Raw genomic sequence first — 20,842 nt, 5'->3', positions numbered from 1 at the left:
AAAAACATTGTTATAATAAATTGTTTAAATACTGTAGTACATGTATAAAAAAGAAAATTGTATAGAAAATTAATATATGTTTTAATTCACAGGTACGTCTACAATATGAATTAATACGCCAGGTGATCGTTTAAAGTTTATAAGGATAAATGTTCCGTAAAATTTCCAAATGAGAATAATAATTAGTAATCTGAAACACACTACAATTTTAAATGTTAACACGACGTTTACAAATGCTTCCAATATACAGTCATCATGTATATTTCCCGACAAAAGCGTGCGAAAATTATGTTGCAATGTACAAGGTCATGGAATACTCCTGCAAAGCGTGCGTGTATTGATTTTTTGATACAAACTTTGTAGCGCAGAGAACACTTAATTCTGTTGATATCTGTTAAAAGCTTCTTTCGTATTTTTTAACAAAATTATATCGCGAATAAGTTGATATTTCCTCCAAAATAATTTCAAATCGAGCACGCCGAATCTTTATCTTTACAGTATTTTAGTAGAGTAATTATTTTAACAGTAATTGTACTGTAAACTGATTAAAGAAGACATCTGGGCGGAACTGGATTAATAGTTCGACGTTTTGAAAACATGCAAAGTTTGTCTACTGACCTATTGTGTAGACTGCTGTCTGCGGTGTTTTGACAAAAGGGATTAACATGTGTGAATGTCACTCTGCCGATTTGGTCCATAATTACTGGTAAACATTGTTTCCAATGTCGACGCAATTAGAATACAACTGTGAATATTTAATGCAGCTATCAACTCAATTGTTACCACCTTCTTTTAGCAATCAATGGAATAACCTACCTACAAAGAGAAAGTAAATGCATTAGTGAGCAGAGAATCCACTTTGTTCCGACAATTAAAACCATTCCTTATGCATTCGTTGAACGTGTTTACTTGAGTAAGTTATGCCTTCAGACAGGAAGCGGCTTTTCTTTGATAACGTCAAACTGTCAATCCACACAGATTTACGAGACTTTTAGGGTCCTTGGTCATTTGTTTACATGTTCAGTATAGAAAAAACACCTGCATACATGAAAACTTTGGATTAAATTATCAAAATAAAAACTATGTTGCAAACAGTGATTATATTAATTGGTAAGTATCAGTTTAAAGATGACGTTTTGTTTGTCTTAAATCAACGAGTTTTCTATACAACTACTTCTACAACCACGTGGGGATCGATCTATCTTGGTTGTTTTTTTAATGGTAAATTATATATATATAAATAAATATATATATATGTACTTGTAATACATGTAAATGCAATTTTATTTGAAAATCAGGAAGTCAAACAAAGTTAAATTGATCGTTATCTCGTAAAACGCAGAGTTTTCCCCGCGTTGCCAACGCCAAGGGCCGCCGCGTCGGCTTATCAGTTTTACCGATTGTTAACCGCCGCGTCCAAAATCATGCAAACGCCGCTTATCGCGGGATTTTCTTAATCTCCCTCCAGGTCAATCCCCGCGGAGTAGCGAGGGAAATTGGGGAAAACGCGAGGAGTGTACTGTACATACGTGTATAGAGAAAAATGCCCCGCCCACTGGCGGCCATGTTTTTTCACCGATCTGGACCATTTTCGAACTCATCCGAGATATCAATTAAATCAATGTTTTGACCAACTTTCATGATGTTTGGGCAAAAATTGTGACGTCTAGAGTGTTTACAAGGTTTCTCTATAGCCAAATAAGGAAAACTGCCCCGCCCACTGGCAGCCATGTTTTTCAACAGACCGGAAGCACTTTTGAACTCAATCATGATATCATTAAGACAAACATTTTGACAAAGTTACATCAAGATTGAACATAAAATGTGACTTCTACAGTGTTTACAGGGTTTTTCTTTTTTTGACCTAGTGACCTAGTTTTTGACCCGGCACAACCCAGTTTCGAACTCGGCCGAGATTTTATTGGGGCAAAGCTTCTGACCAAGTTTCATGAAGATGAGACAAGAAATGTGGCCTCTAGAGTGTTTACGAGCAAATGTTAACGGACGGACGGACAAGACCGGTCAGAAAAGCTCACCTGAGCAATCAGATCAGCTAACAAGCGTTCTTGAGTTATCATCCGGAAACCACCTGGTGGACCGACTGACCAACATACCGACCGACATGTGCAAAGCAATTTACCCCCTCTTCTTCGAAGGGGGGCATAATAAAGTTTTGTAAAACACAGGGCTCTCTGAAACATTCAGCGTATTTGTACCCATAATTTGACAAATGACACTTAATGGGGAATCCCCAGGAGGCTGCTTTTTACCCTGTCTGTGTCTCAAGCACTTTATTGCAGTTTGAGAGTAAATGCATTAAATCACATCATGACCACAGTTGAAAACTGGACATTCAAGTAAGGAATAGTATAATATTAAATGTTAATAATAAAACAAACAATCATATTATGTATTCTTTGTATATTCGCTTATTATTAAAATTTATTTTTTTTACTGCGGAAAAATTAAAGGGATGTGCATTCAATGGGACTGCAACTTTTTCCTGTTCCCCAAGCTGGAAGACCTACGACTCCAGTTTAAGAGACCCTTGGTAAATCAATATATGCTTTCATGATAAAAGCTTCATTCTTTAACCAAAACTATTTCAACTTTGGTCTTGATCACACCTAACCCATGCCCTATCACGGAACATAAGGAATCTGTTGACCAAGTTTCATACCAATTGCTTAGTTTATTTCCAAATTATTGTTTACAAACAATTCTTCAGTAATTACTTTTAGTGACCTTGACCTTGGCTCGACACATCTTTTACCCAATCCAAGGTTGTATCTGGAATTTGGGTATTTATGAACACAGTTTCAATAGAACAGCTCAATTTGTTAGTGACACATTTTCCTTGTTTACTAAACAAGACCTTTGCCCTCATACCCCATATGCATTCCAAACTAGAGATGGATACAAGGTATTGATGTATGGATTTATTAGAAATAACTCAATGGACAAATTCGGTTGAATCCAGTTTAATCTTATTGATTAGTTTAGTATTTATATAGATAGGTCTTTCTGGTACAGGCTTGTTTTTTAATTTCAACAAGTTTTATCAATCTTTTTGCTTTGATATTGCTGGTTTTACAGGGAAAGCAGATTAAACTGCAGGGCAAGTGGATTGTCAGGGAAAGCGGCTCTGGAAATTTGGCAATGATACTCCCCAATATTGCAGGAAACAAAATTGTAGACTATCATCTTTTACCTTCTAATATGACTAGTTTATGCCTTCTGCACATTGTTGCAATTACCTTAACATTGAAGCAGAGTTTCATGAAAATATTTTAATGGACAAGTCAGATACTGAGTGGACACAAAACTAGAGGTTCAAACTTGCAGTGTAACCTTGACCGTGTGTGACATATAAGTGCCTTCTGCATATAAACCAATGGCCTCAACATTTTAGCAAAGATTCATGGATATCCTTTAATGAGATATGGAGAGACATATTAATGATAGCTGATACCTAGGGTATATGAAATATGAAGAGACATAAAAATGATGGCTGATAACTTTGTGTTCGAAGTTTAACCATGACCTTGAGCCAGTTTGATAAACTCATGCCTTTTGATTATGCTTGTTGCAAGGAAACGTTAGACAAAACTTTTATTTAGTACAAAAATGTGCATAATGCTGATAAATTGCAGTCAAGACTTATGAACCTTGGTCCCCTTGCTCACTGACTACATACAAATGTATATAGGTGAAGTTTTATTTCAATACCTGTAAATTGACAAGAGCCTTAAGCAGATGCCAACATTTTGGGCTATTTATTGAATAGTCAAGCCAAATAAGCATGAAGATTCAAGATAAACAAGAGATTGCCAAGCAATATTGTCCCCTACCAGTGAAACTCCACCATTGTCTAGGGCTGCAACAATATACCGGTATATCGGTATATATCGCAATACGCAATCCGCATATTGTATTGCGATATGATTTTCATCATACCGGTACGAAAATTATACAAAAATTCACTCACATTTCGTCCAGAAAAGCCATCCGAAATAATGATAACAAGGTAAACAAAACAAAGCAGTGTAAATTATTTTTTACGTAAAAATAGCATTCTAAAAAGTGTATTATACGGAGAAGCGTTGTTACATCCATGGGAGCATTCATTCGATGCTTTTGAACAGATTATCGTTGAATTAATTGCGCACAGCTGTAAATGTTTCGTTCGATTCTGATTTGAGCATTATTTGTAATCCGAATTTCGGAAACACGCTTCCAAATTTGAATGCTAACGCGACAATAAAAAATTATAGCGTCAAATAAAAAGTGCTTTATCCTTTGTCTCAATAAAAAGCGCGCGAAAATTATACAGACATGTAGAACGTCGCATGGAAAGTATGGGTGTATTTTGTGTTGTATAAAAACGGGAACATCACGTCAGCTGAATTACGCGTGTTCAGTGGGAAAAACGCCCCGGTTGGACGTTATTTCATCACATCTTTAAATAGTAACGATTTCAAAAATGTATTTGATACTTAAGAAAATTTGCGAATGTTTGTGTTTCTTATTATTCTTGAGCACATTTATAGTAAATATTTACCAGAATTTGCTTTAAAATTGGAATTTTTGGGATTATCGGGTAATTGGCAAGTTATAATTTTGGTACAAGTTAGCAATATATTGCGATATATTGCAATACGGGTTTTTGAACCGACAATATATTGCAATACGGTTTTTGGCGTATTGTTGCAGCACTACCATTGTCAGAATTTATTTTTTATATTTGTTGCCATAGCAACCAGAATTCTTGACGTAGGAACAAAATGAAATGATGTGCATAATCTCCATATTGCCATCTATCCATGTTTCAAGTTTCATGAAAAAATATTAAGAACTTTTAAAGTTATCGCAGGATCCAAAAAAAGTGTGACAGACAGACTGACTGACTGACTGACAAACAGAGCGCAAACCATAAGTCCCATCCGGTTTCACCGGTAAGGGACAATAAGCATATTGATTCAAGATAAATATTTAGGCAAATTGCGTTGAAAGTGTTCATGTTGGCAATTTTAAGCTGTTATCTGATTTCATTTTATTTAAACAAACTAAGTATCACATGGATGATTTGCACTGTGTCTTTTTGTCTGGGCTTCTAGCTCTTTGGCTGGGGAATTAAGTACAGATTGTTGCTATTCGTGTAACCATTCACAAATGATTCCTGAAAATCATGACGCGTTACTTTAAATTTTGACTTCGGCCTTGAACTGATGAGCATTTTACAGATCTTGTGTTCATAAGATTACTAATCAAACTTTACATTAAAATGTTTCAATGCATATTAATGGTATACCTTGGGAATGAAATGTAAACAAATGGATCCTAAACCATCCATCCACAGACAGTGCAATAACTATATGGCCTACTTTCAAGGCAAAGCAAGATGAATACCTAAGGGTGACAAACCATTTTGTGCATATATATACCATGTGAATGATACAATACCTTAAATTTCTAACAGGGTACACCCAACCATGCTGACATTTTATATTTCATGTTTTAACGCTCAAGAAAATATTCTTTAAATCAATGGCCACTCAAACTCTTCAAACACACCTTATAGATCGATGCAAGGTTGAATTTCAGTGCTGATTATGGAATGATGGTCGTGTGTGAGGTGTTCACCACAGTCTGCAATTCTGATTGTGTGAAAGCAGTTGAGTCTGGTACTAAACTGGTGGAGACAACAAGGCTAGCAGTACTGGACACTACAGGCACAAAGTGAATACACTCTATTGGAAGAGTCAATATTTCTTGCAACTTTGAGCCAACTTTTTGTCCACAAGTTTTGTCCACAAGTAAATCACAACTTCCAGATTGATTCACAGGAATCTGCTCGCCAAATATCAAGTTCTTGCAACTGCTAACTTGATTTGCAACCAAATTCACACGATTTTCGTTGGAATGTACATTACCCTCAATTTTACTATACAAGTCTTCCACGCCAAATCGGAAATTTTGTTGTTGGTAGTATGCGCTATTCTGAGCTGTATTTATTTCAGATAATTGTTCTGCGTTTTCCACTATAACAGTCTGGCTGTTCTCGACTCCCTCAGAGTCAGCCTCAGGGACTTCAACACTGTGGTACGGGATTGGCTTCAAGTCCAGACCAACAACAAACTGATGTACAGCCCTGTTGCAGCACTGCAACTCAGCTTGTATGACTTGTCCTGTAACAGATAAACACACATAATAATAATTGTATTTTCCTCATGTTTAATAATTTGTTTTAATACCTACTTCACTTCACAAATTTTACTTACACACTGTGTACTATTTAGTGCTGTGTTGTGTTGAAACAAACAGGAAATATTTTGTGATCTTACTAAATTTTTCATTTCTTAAATTGCTGTAATGAATATTAAAAGTCAGCAGAACATTAATTTTATTAAAAGAGTCAATCTTGTGGATGCGACCACTTGAATTAAGCTACCTTTGTCTTATGCGACCACTTTGATTTCCCCCCCAAGCGTTTTCACTCTATTTTGATATTTTATTAAGCTACTTTTGTCTTACTCGACCAGCAACCACTAATTTTCGAGTGTTTTGATTGCCAAATATCTGAATTAGCGACCACTTGGTGATACAAAATGAATATCTGTTGATCGTTAAGGGACAAACTTGATTGCCGATTTATTGTTAGTTTGATGTAATCAAAGGGAAGCCACTTCAAGTCAAGGAGCCATAAAACAACACTTTCTTGTCGATAAAATTTGCTTCCTTTGTCTTACTCAAGATGCTAAACCAACCTTGTAATAGTACGTGCATAGCTCTCCTTTTGAATCTTTTACTGAGAACGAAGGTGGAGTTAACGGTTAAGAGCTTTAACATATGCGCTGATATTGAACACGTGATTCACGCATGGGTAGTCCCAATTATTTGTAATCTTAATTATTTGGCCTAAGCTTTGAAACAAAAAATACAAATGTCTTGGCTTTCCACATCAGGCCGAGTAGTTCTGATATACCAACTTCCTGTACATTTCCGAAAAATGGTGAATGTTTGTGTTTACGAATTTCTTAAAACACATTTATTGTCAAAAACAGAAACAATGTTTTGCTGAATTATTAATAGTTATAAAAGTTTTAGGTATTGATATGTTTAAATACACTAATATCTAATATTTCATATAATTTAAACTTTGAACAAGATTGTTGTGTCACAGTATCAGTCTATAAATTTGATAAATTTAATACTGAAGATGATTTTACTTTTTTTTCAAGAATGGTCTTTTTTTTATTTAAACACCCTTTTATTAAGAAACCACTTTTGGTTACTCCCTTTTGTGGACTCTTAAAACAAGATGGACTGTATTACTTTTATAGTAAATGTCCTTTATTTTTTACAAGAATAAGGTCATAACAAAGATAAATCATTAACATTAGGGAACTGTCATATTTTTACTTAGTATAAAGAGCAATATTTTGAACTGTCTTACAGCCCCAGGCAACAGTTCAAAATATTGGCCTTTCTACTTTAGGAAAACTACAATGTATCAAGAGACTGAGCAAAGTGATTTCTATTGGTCCTACCTGGCTGCAGGCACTGGGCAGTCTCCAGCAGGCAGTTGTGTAACACGTCCGCTGTGAACACCTCCTCAGTGGGCAGGCTGCGGTCACCCTCCAGTAACAGCACCAACCGCTCAAGATCAGTACGCACTAGTAACTCACTGACAGGCAAACAAAAAACATATGTAAACAAAATATTTCAGGCTAAATAATCACATAATTCTACATTTAAATTTCCTATCAAAAAATAAATTGAGGTTGCAGTGGTGTATTGGATATGGTGTCCGCATAGCGATCGGATCTAGTCCCAGGAAACGGACTCGAGAGCAGGGGTGTGATTGAGGCAAAGTCAGAGGGGAGGAAAATTCTGTTGACTGATTTTGACTACGCGAATGGCGCGCATAACGCAATGACAAACATAAAAACAGACATTAAAATAAACAACTTTTTGAACTTCATAACAATATTTCTTTATAAAAACCTGTTAAACTTCACATTTAACATACTGAGGATGCAAAGTAAACAGTTAAGTAAGTGATCAATAGCAGCAGTTTTTCAATGTATTGAATGACAGATAATAGACTAAATATAAACAAACACACTTGAGTGTTCTTCTGGTGTTAATGATGTATTAACTGAGTTAAATTAATATATTTAATTTTTTACCTTTCAATATCTTGCTTTTCACATCTTCACTCAGTTCAAAGCTATTTCAGTTAACTGAACAGCGTGACAAACATAATAAAGCAGAATATGCATATGAATCTGATTATACACAGACCCACAGACATATAAAAATCAAATCATGTTTGTCTTTTTCCATGTTCGAACGATACTCTCTAAATTGTTTTACTTCGCGAGTAGACTACACTCCAATTTGCAAACACTGGTTTCCGTGACACAAATTCAGTGGGCACATTTCTGAACAAAATATGTGTTGCTTGTATCTAAAACGTAGTCTTTTTTTTGACAAACACATTTCATTATTCCTATCAGACTAGGTGATGTCAGTCGTTTATTCGATTGCTATTTGTTATTTCAATAATCTTAATTTTCTCTTCACAACGGCGCCATTTGCAAACAAATCACAGAGCGCATTTTAAGAACACGATTTTAATTGGAAGATTGGGAAAACGACAGCCAATTATAAGGCTCGTTTTAAAAATGCTTATTAAGAATCCACCAGTGTAAAATGCGGAGAGATTTCGCAGGCCGCGGATATTTCGGGCCGCTTATGAAATACGTCCGCGGAATTGGTGGTAGCCCCTCTCCCCCACATTTTTTAAAACAAATTTACGCAAATCTCAGAAGTGACATCCAGGACAACCCGATCCGCGGAAATCCGCGGAAATCCGCGGATCCGCGAACAATCACACCCCTGGAGAGTGTTTCAAATAAGCCTTAGGCTTTCTATGCAATCGAGCTAAAATAAATAAGTTAAAATTAAACTATAAATTAAATATTTAATATGCACTATTTTTCATAATTTAATTTTGATTCCTGGTAACAGTTTAAATACAGAGTGAAACATATAAATTTCAAATTAACTATAAGTTAAAGTATCAAAAGTTGAAGGTGTTTTAAGATGTAAGACTATTTAACTAAAGGCCTGTTGTCTCTTCAGTCTCAATAAAACCAATACAACAACAGCTTACATGTACATCAACAAAATTAGCATAAACTATATTGTTTAAACATTTGAAATTGTAGATAACAACATTTAAGTATTGACTACTGTTGTACAGTACGTATAATAATAAAAGTAAGTACATTTTTATGGAATGTTTAATAATAAATACATTACCCTAACTCAGTGGAAAGCACAACTGCCTGGCTGGATGTGTCACAATTATCAACTGTGAATGTTTCTTGGCAGTACTCAGCAACACACTGCTCCACTTCAGTTGTCTCCTCAATGACCCCAACTCCAAGGGCAAGTGACTCTACGTGTTTAGATGCCTCTGCCAACACAGACAGCGAAGTGTTTGCTGTAGCTAGGTCGTCCTCAGAAGTTTCAACTCGTTCAATTCTTATGGAACCAATCTGATTGTCGTTCCTTCCAAGTCCTACACTTTGATGAAGAAAACTATTAACACTCAAATCAGAGCCACGTTGACATGGATTAATCACATGTTTGCGCATATCATGAATATTTTCAAACTTTGTGTGACAAATAAGGCATACAAGGTCAGCAGATGTCTGTTTTACAACTGGCCTGTGGTACACTCCTTGACCTGGTGAAACGTTACTGGTGTAGGATACCACATCAGGCTTCACATACATCTGAATCACCTGCAATTATACATACATTACATTGTTAATATCTAAAACTTGGTTTCATAATCAAACTATGCCAACTACAAACAAAATCCACCTGGCATAAAGTACTTTTTTATTTTACAGAAACTCACCAGATTTAGGGACGTTGTTCATTTTAACCAAACGGAAAAATCTGGCCCCGTGTTCACAAAACATTTTTTGCAATCGAAAATGGATTTTGATTGTCATTGAAAATGGATTTCCATTGTAGATGATAGGCAAAATGAAAATCGACATCAGTTAAAATTGATTTTCGATTGCAAAATCGTTTTGTGAACACGGGGCCTGGTTTCAAGTGTATTACACTCATTTTCAACATGCAAATGGTTAACCAACTGTCCAAATGTCAATAACACATATAAGATTTTTTAAAGGCATATGCTAATCAAAGCGCTGAAGGAACTGAAGTTGTCAGCTATTGCATAATTTTAGACGCAACTCATTTTCAAAATAAATCCCAAGTTTGAAATGAACACACACCATTCAAATTTATAAAGAGTGTGTCATAACACACGGGTCGAGATTTGTGTGCACTTTATATCATCCTATTTATTTGATGTAGATACATGTAACTTAGACAAAATAACAACAACATGGCCCTTTTTTGACGTTCGGAAAGCAAAAAAAATATGAAAATGATAATAAATACTGAATATAAAGACAATGTGCAATCACCATCATATTAAATGAATATTGTTGGAATATCGAATACCTACATGTATCTCACTTAGATAATAATGTCATGATGGAAATTCCCTCTGCAAAACTTTTCATTTTTGACACCATATACAAATTCAAAATTTACAATACGACAATTGATAAAAATAAATAAAGAAAATAAATCTGCGAGCAATACTTTTTACTCATGAATTAGGTAGTCATAAAGACAGCCCTGTTGACTCGTATTTTGTTGTTTATGCATTACTTGTTACCCTCGCAGTTCACACTGTGTCAACAACTCCGACCTAAACATAGGTATAGAGCACTTATGCATTTTTTTTGGCGTAGCTGTTTTTCCCAGCTTTTCACCTTAAATGACTTAAACATAACGCCAGCAAACACGCATGAATATTTTCGAATATTTCATGGGCTGATTCGAGATAAAACCTCTGAACTTTGGCTACATCACTGTGTCTGTGCTCAGAGCAAAGGATGTAGCACTGTTCAGTTTAAGAAATTCTGGACTACTCTCTGTATGTTTAAACAACACAAATTGTAACCAAGTTACAATAACGCGTTAAAATCCATCTCACAACATTTCAGGGTCAGTACTCGTTAACTAAATCGTCCGGGGAATATATAATTGACTCTTAATAAACACAGTTTTGCTTCAAGATGAGAAAACAATCATTACCGAAATAGTATAGTGTCACGATAAAAGAAAAATCGTTTAATTATCCAACCACAAATGTTTCACCGTACTCGGTCAGAACGTCTGGAAATCGTTCCTGAATGCCTGGATAGGCTGCCCTTATTTAGAAGTTTGCTTTTTTAAATTCAATTTTGCTTCAAAAAGCATTATGCTTAAATGTTCCATTTACAATTCGCAATGAGATTTTTTATGCGAAAATGGGTCTTATTCTATATCGCCCCTCATATATATAGCCCACTCAGCCTGCGCATCTCTCAGTCTGGTCAGGACAAACATAATGAGACCATAACACATTGAGTGATTTTAAAGCGAACAGCATCGCCTCTGACCAGACTGCGCAAATGCACATGTAGGGCTTTAGATACGCTGGCCGAAACGTAAAAGACCCATTTTCGCATGACGCGGCTATGAAAGTGTGATGTAAATGTGTCGAAAAAAAACTGCGTGAAAATCAAATATTAACGTACAATATATTTCGATGGTGAAGAAATATACTCATAATAAGGCATGCCAGGACACATATGATGTGCAGTGCACTCCCATAGCATAATTTTTACCTACATGTACTTACACTAATGTGTGGTTTGACAATGATTACACACATTTTATGCGGTGAATATGCGACTTACATGTGAAACAAAAGATGTGTTTGTCAGAAACACAATGCCCCCTTATGCGCCGCTTTGATTTTGTTGACCTTGAAGGATGACCTTGACCTTTCACGTCTTAAAATGTGCAGCTCCATGAGATACTCATGCATGCCAAATATATAGTTGCTACCATTAATATTGCAAAAAAAGTTATGACCAAGGTTAAAGTTTTGGTTAAAGTTTTCGGACACACACACACACACACACAGACACATACAATGACAGACAGGCCAAAAACAATATACCCCGATCATTCGATCCGCGGGCATAAAAAAAAAACAATAGTTAAACTTTTGTTTTCAATTTAATTATTTAGAAACGTAAATTGCAAACTTTATTTCAAAGTCAGCATTTATGCTGACTACCTTTTTAAAAGATATTTCTTGTTAAATTAAGTTGTTTTTTATATTCGGTTTTAGCGATAATAAAGCATTTTTGTGGTTGTCTATAGTAAACCTGTAGTAAATGGCGAGCTCGTGTTCAAAATTTTTTTAATTCAGAACCGTAAATATAAATAAGCCTAACCTTCTACTATTGCGTTTTTAGCAACCGTAAATAACAAGATACCGTCAGAGACGGTTGATGCTCCCCAAAGTTTTTTTTTTACAATATTGCACTATATATTCAGATAAAAGGAAAAGTAGTTGGGGGGACAAGAATTGCACTAAATTGTATATGAACAGTTTATAGAAAATTTCAAAGGGCCATAACTCTGTGAAAAATCATCCGACCAGAACCGGCTGATAATATGCACATCTCCTCTTGGTAGTGAAGCTTCCCATAAAGTTTCATTGAATTCCCGTAATAAGTTGCTGAGAAATAGCTCGGACAAGAATTGCACTATATGTACAATGGAAAATGTCAAAGGGCCATAACTCTGTGAAAAATCATCCGACGTGAACCGGCTGATGATATGCACATCTCCTCTTGGTAGTGAAGTTTCCCATAAAGTTTCATTGAATCCCAGTCATTAGTTGCTGATAAATAGCCTGGACAAGAATTGCACTATATGTACAATGGAAAATTTCAAAGGGCCATAACTCTGTGAAAAATCATCCGACCAGAACCCGCTGATAATATGCACATCTCCTCTTGGTAGTGAAGCTTGCCATAAAGTTTCATTCAATTCCAGTCATTAGTTGCTGAGAAATAGCCCGGACAAGAATTGCACTATATGTACAGTTAATGGAAAATTTCAAAGGGCCATAACTCTGTGAAAAATCATCCGACCAGAACCCGCTGATAATATGCACATCTCCTCTTGGTAGTGAAGCTTCCCATAAAGTTTAATTGAATTCCGGTCATTAGTTGCTGAGAAATAGCCCGGACAAGAATTGCACTATATGTACAGTTAATTGAAAATTTCAAAGGGCCATAACTCTGAGAAAAAACATCTGACCAGAACCCGCTGATAATATGCACATCTCCTCTTGGTAGTGAAGCTTCCCATAAAGTTTCATTGAATTCCGGTCATTAGTTTCTGAGAAATAGCCCGCACAAAAATTGTGCACGGACAGACACACGGAAACACGGACGGAGAGACGAAGCGGCGACTATATGCTGCCCCCAAAATAAATTTTGGGGGAGCATAAAAAGATCGCTGTTATCTTTTGAGAAAAAATGTGTATTTCCCAGAAATATCAAATTCAACCCCACTGTAGTACATTTAGCATGCTCTATGAACGAGGTTACAATACATCCCACTATAACTGTTTACCAGCAGATTTTCCTGCATCTTTTATAAGCCTCAGATGCGGCAGATGGGGTGGTTATTGGTCTAAGCGTAGTTAAGAGCAGACCAACTTGCAACACATACTACTAACCTTAGTTGTTTGCAAGCGAACAACTAAAAAGGCCATTGCCTGATATTCATTAAAGAACTTCAATAACCGTATAATATGCCTTTTAAATCGCAGACATTTTGTTGCAACTTGCTTCCCCTTAATCTTGAACAAGAAAATCAGTTAAACTGATGGATGCTCCCCGATGATCAGCTTTGTCAATGTTTTTGTTAATAACCACCTTAAAAAATTCTATTATTGGCCTCGGTGACCTTGACCTTGACCCCAGTGACCTCAAACCTCATCAAAAGGTAGAGGTCCATGCAAGGTACCTACACATGTACATGCCAAATATGTAAGAGATCGGTAAAATATTGAAGGCGCTATGAGAAACTGTAACAAAATTGTGACGCAAAAATCTATTTTTAGCCTCTGTGACCTTGACCTTGACCCAAGTGACCTCAAACCTCATCAAAGATAGAATTCCATGAAAGGTACGTACATGCAAAATATACATGTATAAGAGATCAGAAAAATATTGAAGGTGTCACATGGCAGTCCTTTAAAGGTGCGAAAAGTAAACAACAAAACCAATCCGCTTTGATGGCTCTTATCTGTGATGTCACAGCTTCTATTTTGCAGCTAAAAATTCTGCTTACCATAACTGCACTTTAAAAAGATAAATGCTGGCCACTGTGAGAAAACAACAAGAGCTGTCAGAAGACAGCGCGCTCGACTATTCGAGTGCTTGACAGAATAACGTAAGCCATCATGGGGAAATTGTTCATTTTCAATAAGCCTTTTATAAGGTCAAGGTAATATAGTCATATTCTAAGTGGAAGAGGACCATAATTAAAAACATATTGATAGCTTATGTTTTTTTTTAAGAAGTTGTACTTTATAGAAGATTCTGAGTTCAGGTATGTTTTCCACAACCTATTGAACATTTGTAAAGACATAAAACAAACTAATAATATGATATTTCAAGTTTGATAGCAATAGGTTGGGTGGGATGGTTGGACAGTCCTTCAAAAATAAATAAATAAATATTTGTGTTGTCTTTTTTTCCCCATGTTTACAAAAAAAATATTTTGGGGTGGGGGTGGATGTGAAGAGGGGGTAAAATGTGGGTGTGTGGTCATTTATTAGATGATCTTTCAAAAATTGAAAAATGCCCCCTACTGCGCCGCTTTGAAGCCATATATTTTACCTTTGACCTTGAATGATGACCTTGACCTTTCACCACTCAAAATGTGCAGCTCCATGAGATGCACATGCATGCCAAATATCAAGTTGCTATCTTCAATATTGCAAAAGTTATGACCAAGGTTTAACTTTTGTGACAGACACACAGACAGACACATACAATGACAGACAGGCAAAAAACAATATACCCCCGATCATTCGATCCGGGGGCATAACAAAATATTTATTATTTTTGGGGGGGGGGGGATTCTGGGGTGGGGCTAAGGGGATGGTTTGGGTGGAGTCCATAGTGGTAGGTCAGGTAAGTGTTGTTTTGTCAAAGTTTTAATCAAATCTGATCATAAATAAAGATTGTATGGTTCAAATATGGGAAAATCAGTAGCAACGCCATAGTATGAGCACATGAAAAAAAATTATAGATCTTTCTCGCTGACAAGGTATCAAAACCAACACTTAGCAAGTGTTTTTACTAGTGATCATCTTTTTTTGGGAAAACAGACATTGAATTGCAAATTAAACAAACAGGCAAGTTTGCAAGTGACTTTTTTCATGTAAAACTCGGTTTTTAACATGAGACGACATAATATGGACTGGCAGACTAACTAAATGAACAAGTTACAGGAGTAAACAACAAAATTATTGTTAGATAAATCCCTAACTTAAACAATACAGTACAGCTAACGCGGCACAAACATAATCCGCGGCTACGCCACGGCCAGATTATTAGTACGCGGCGGCCAAATCGTGTGTTCACGCGGCGTATCGCCGTGGCACTCGGCATCGATCCGCGCAACGACGCCAAGTCTGTGTTAACCTCCCGTACTTTCGCGGAGTAAATCCGCCGCATATGTACGCGGCGGATCGAGTGAAAAGATATCCACCTACATGTACATACATGTATGTGTAGCGTAGAATTAATTACGCGCAACTGTTAATGTTTCGTTGGATTATCATTATTAAATTTGTAATCCGAAACACACTCCCGAATTTTAATGCTAACGCGACCTTTGACAAATTCTAGCGTCAAATAAACAGTGCTAAAATATCCTTTGTTTCATAAAAAGCGCGCGAAAATTATGCAGACATGTAGAACGTCGTTTGGAAAGTTTGGGTGTATTTTGTGTTGTATAAATAAATGAACATCACGTCAGGCGTAAATCGCGTGTTCAGTGGAAAAAACCCGCCCCGATTAGACGTTATTTCATCATCTCTATAAATAGTAACAAATGCCAAAATGTATTTGATACTTAAGGAAATATCGAGAATGTTTGTGTATCGTAAATATTTACCAGCATTTGCTTTAAAACTGGAATATACGGGATTATCGGGTAATTAGCAGCGATATTAACTGAAAAATATTAACAAAATAAAACGTGTTTATATAAGCATATTTAAACAATAGTTATAATAAGCTGATAATTAACAAAACAACAAATACGTCGTCACCGTCTTGATTATTGATGTGGCTTCAAACTGCTAATTTTCTCAGCTTAAATTTAATAGCAAAATCAACATGCAATTAATTTATAAATCCACCATATGCTGGAGCCTTCACCACTTGTATGTGCAAAAACATAATTACGTGACCTTGTTTATGTGTGAAATACATACACTACGGGCGGGAAACAAACTTAATTGGCCAGACACATTAACTATGCTTACATGTATATGCTAATACAATCCGCGCACAATAAATTTATTATGATTTTAATAATTATTATAATTTTTCTTTCAAAATTTGTCAACTACATGTAACTAATAATTTTTTTAAAGATTTTTTATTTCATGATGCGCATCGACTCGGCATCATGTCGCGGATAGCGGCATGCCTCGGCGGACAGATGCGAAGTTTCGCGGCGATATGCGACTTGCCGCCACATACTGATGCGGCTTCAACGACTGACGCGGCATCGACGCATTTCGCCTTGCCGCCGCGGATCGCGAAATACGTATGTTCCGCTTTGGCTGTACTGTATGTATCAATTTACAGCAATTTATGAGATATTAATTTGTATCATTCAATAGACATAATGGATGTTAAAATACTTTATCGACAATTGAGCGTAATGAAGCCTTTGATTACATGTACATTGTGCACAAACCACACGACAATTGAGCGTAATGAAGCCTTTGATTACATGTACATTGTGCACAAACCACACGACAATTGAGCGTAATGAAGCCTTTGATTACATGTACATTGTGCACAAACCACACGACAATTGAGCGTAATGAAGCCTTTGATTACATGTACATTGTGCACAAACCACACGACAATTGAGCGTAATGAAGCCTTTGATTACATGTACATTGTGCACAAACCACACGACAATTGAGCGTAATGAAGCCTTTGATTACATGTACATTGTGCACAAACCACACGACAATTGAGCGTAATGAAGCCTTTGATTACATGTACATTGTGCACAAACCACACGACAATTGAGCATAATGAAGCCTTTGATTACATGTACATTGTGCACAAACCACACGACAATTGAGCATAATGAAGCCTTTGATTACATGTACATTGTGCACAAACCACACGACAATTGAGCATAATGAAGCCTTTGATTACATGTACATTGTGCACAAACCACACGACAATTGAGCGTAATGAAGCCTTTGATTACATTGTGCACAAACCACAGAGTGGGGTAACAACTTGGCAATACTAAAAACTGACCAACCATCTTTGTGATCACCTGAGAACAGCTGTCCCCTACATACAACCACAAACTCTGGCCAGTTCCATTGACTGACCAATGTTCTCAGAATGGATTGTATCTGTTACAAAGTATGTGGCAAAGAACCACGTATTTCAACAGTTTGCAAAAATATGTACACATCAACTCCTTAGCAGAAATGAAAATATATTAACAAACAAACTTGTTTAGCCATACCTTAGAATTTGTGCTCTTATGTTTATATCCTCTCACACTATGACATATGCGGCTGTGTTTCCATCTGGAGATGGCATCTTCAAACATCTGCATACAATGTCGACACCAGAACAGTTTTGCGGACGGAACACTCAATTTATGACATGGGTGGTACATCCGCTTGGACATCTTTAAGTGCTCTTTTCATTTCTAAAAAAGGAATAAAACACATTTTTAGCACAAAAATGAATAAAAGTAAAGCGCTTGAATTTCGAAATCAGAGTCTGTGGGGCGCCTGAAATTTTCTGATCAGTGTATTCTGACAGTTATTGCAGCTTAAGATCAAAGTGATATTGACTTCGCCAAAATTTTTGAAAGCCGATTTACGATCCTCTGTCCCTTTACCCAACTACCGTTAAAGCCCGCCTAAGGCGGAGCGTCGCTGTATTAGAAAATCAATATTGGCCAATGAGAGCGCACGCTTTGTATGAGCGACAGCAGTAGGCAGGCAATACCTGCAGTTAAATCATGCAGACGACTTTTTACGTACATGTACATGTAATTGCCACAGAAATCTTAGCCAGTTACTTAGAAGACTGATGATGGCAACCGGCTGTAATCCTCGTGGACAACGTGAATTTCATGCATTATTCCGTCAAAACATTTATTCGACTCGTAAAGTGTTTAAACAAATTATCGTTGAATTCATAATGCAACTATTAATATTTGTTGAAATCTTAAATGGGAATCATAAAATTTGTAATCCGAAACACATTCCCGTAAGTCAATGTTAGCGCGTTTTTAATCCCAAACACACTTCCGAATGTAAATGTTACTGCAACGTTGAAATATTCTTGCTTCAAATTAGCAGTGCAAATTTATTTTGTGTTGAATCTTTTACTCAATTAAAAAGTGCGCGAAAATTATGCAACATGTACAACTTCGTGTCATTTGCATAGAAAGCGTGCGTGTATTGAGCGTTTTAACAAGCACACAACATGTCAGGGGATTGACGCATGTTCAGGACAATATTTCATCAAATCTATAAATAGTTACTTAAAATTTATTTGATACTATTGAAAAATGGCAAGGTTTGTGTTAAAGAAATAGTTGAGAGCTCTTATCGTAAATATTTACCAGAAAGAGATTTATAAAACGGAATAAACGGGATTATTGGGTAATAAATAGAAACTTGAAAAGTAGTAAGAACATGTATCAGGGGTTCCACTGGCCCCAAAAAAGTTGTCGCCACTTTTTCGCGGCGTGAATACTGTCGGTTATTCCACCTTATTAATAAGAACAATCATTTTAAGAAACCTTACTACATTAATGTCATTGACTATATTATCACTTTAAAAAGTATGTTATTTCATAAAAAAAAATAAGTACCTTCATAAGTCATACCTTCATAAGTCTTAATAAGCTTTATTGTATATAAATAACATTTTTTTAACTTGATAAACAACACAGATAACCAAAATAATATAATAATGTTAACATCAATGTATTTAACAGTATGCTGCATAAATGTTTCGAAATTAATTATTTAAACATAAAATCACACCAATGTTCATCATTTGAAAGGGAATCAGAAAATAAAGCATCTCACTTCAAATTGTTTAACAGTTATATTTGGTCATTTGGACATGATATACATCAGCTTCTGTTGTTAACAAGTTTTCTGTTAGTGGTGGATGATTTCCAGGTTCAATTAAAGGACTGTTGTTCACGCCTTTTTCCTGACAGAAAGGCCCAGATAATTGCCACAATCCATTCTAGTTGCCTGAAATAACATAAAACATATTTTTACAAACTATCAACATCAAACCAACACATAAATGTCCCTATCTTTAAATGTCCGAATTTAACATATCCGAAATATAGTACATCGAGTGAATGTTTTATATTTAATTCAGAAATTGTTGTTATCTTAACCAATTTATATCCTTCCCAGAACATTACAATAATGAATCTATTAAACAGAAATGCTCACAAATACCTGTTGAAACAAGTTTTTATTTGTTGATGTGGAGAAATTAAATGCTTTTGCCAGCCCCATGGTTTTGATTTTAACAAAGAAATAGCGGCCCTAATAATCATTATAATTATTGATCGTCGTGACAGTTTGTCCCCGTGTTACTTAACTTATTGCTCAATATCATTAAGGAGCCGTTAATCCGATAATAACCCCCATAAAACTTGACAATAGCAGTAAAAACACCGTTTGTAACACTTACACGCTTCGGTGATTTCTAATGCACTCTGCACTGTAGGTCGCTTACATCGTCGTAAATCAATATTTACAACTGACAGACGCTGGCCGCTAATGCTCGGTCGCGTGCTTTCGACTCGCAGTACATTTTCGGATAGGATTTTACCGATTTTTTGAAATTCGCCACTTTTAAAAAATCGGAGCCACATTTAAAAATTTAGCGCCATTTGGCGCCAATGGCGATCGACAGCGGAACCCCTGTGTATACAGTAATAGTCGGTTGAAACGGATGTATTGGGGAATCGTTCAAGTCGGGATTTTACTATCTATGCTGGAAAGTTTTAAAACAATTAAACAATATATATTTTTTAATGACTGGGGGATTTTCTTGAAGAGTCATAGCGAACAAAATGACGTATTTTGATCACCCCTATCAGCCCCGGGGCGCCTGACAAAAATCCTGTGGAAAGCACTGGGTACCCACATTCTAGTTATTTCAAGGTAGTAAGAAACATTATGTACATCTATACCCATAAAAGTTGTGCAATAGTCCAACTGATCTTTGTTATTTATATTACTGGTACATGTATTACCTTTACCATTGTATTATGGGATAAATTTGTGACCATTGTTGCTCAAACCTAATTAAAATGAACTGCTTGATATGCAGTGCTCCACCTAGCCCTAAACAGAAGGGTGCACTATTCTGCCCCCTTGGACAAACACCATGCCCTCTTTTTATAAATCTACACACATTATTATGAATCAAACAATGTTGTAAATAATAAACCTTAATGCAATATAAAACATATGTAGGGATATCATGAATTTGCGCGCTGAATCGCCATTTTTACAAATCGCTAGCCTAGGACTTTTTTCTTCTAAGAGAATGGC

At 36.0% G+C, this 20,842-nt stretch overlaps 1 protein-coding gene across 1 annotated transcript in view; it reads right to left on the bottom strand.

Annotated features, from left to right (window-relative positions):
* LOC127865199 (uncharacterized) overlaps positions 1-20,842 on the bottom strand; it is a 43,622-nt gene that overhangs the window by 9,688 nt on the left and 13,092 nt on the right. Inside the window, exons 2-5 of the mRNA XM_052405191.1 lie at positions 17,758-17,946; positions 9,331-9,818; positions 7,551-7,687; positions 5,575-6,188 (exon numbers count right to left, since the gene is read on the bottom strand). Coding sequence (XP_052261151.1) covers positions 5,611-6,188; positions 7,551-7,687; positions 9,331-9,818; positions 17,758-17,925 — 1,371 coding nt within the window. The 5' untranslated portion in view covers positions 17,926-17,946 and the 3' untranslated portion in view covers positions 5,575-5,610. The remainder of the gene's footprint in view (positions 1-5,574; positions 6,189-7,550; positions 7,688-9,330; positions 9,819-17,757; positions 17,947-20,842) is intronic.

Source organism: Dreissena polymorpha, chromosome 1 (genome assembly GCF_020536995.1).
Source record: "Dreissena polymorpha isolate Duluth1 chromosome 1, UMN_Dpol_1.0, whole genome shotgun sequence".
Taxonomy (NCBI): domain Eukaryota; kingdom Metazoa; phylum Mollusca; class Bivalvia; order Myida; family Dreissenidae; genus Dreissena; species Dreissena polymorpha.
Note: the sequence above shows the minus strand (reverse complement) of the source record. Positions and strands in the feature narration are given on the sequence as shown.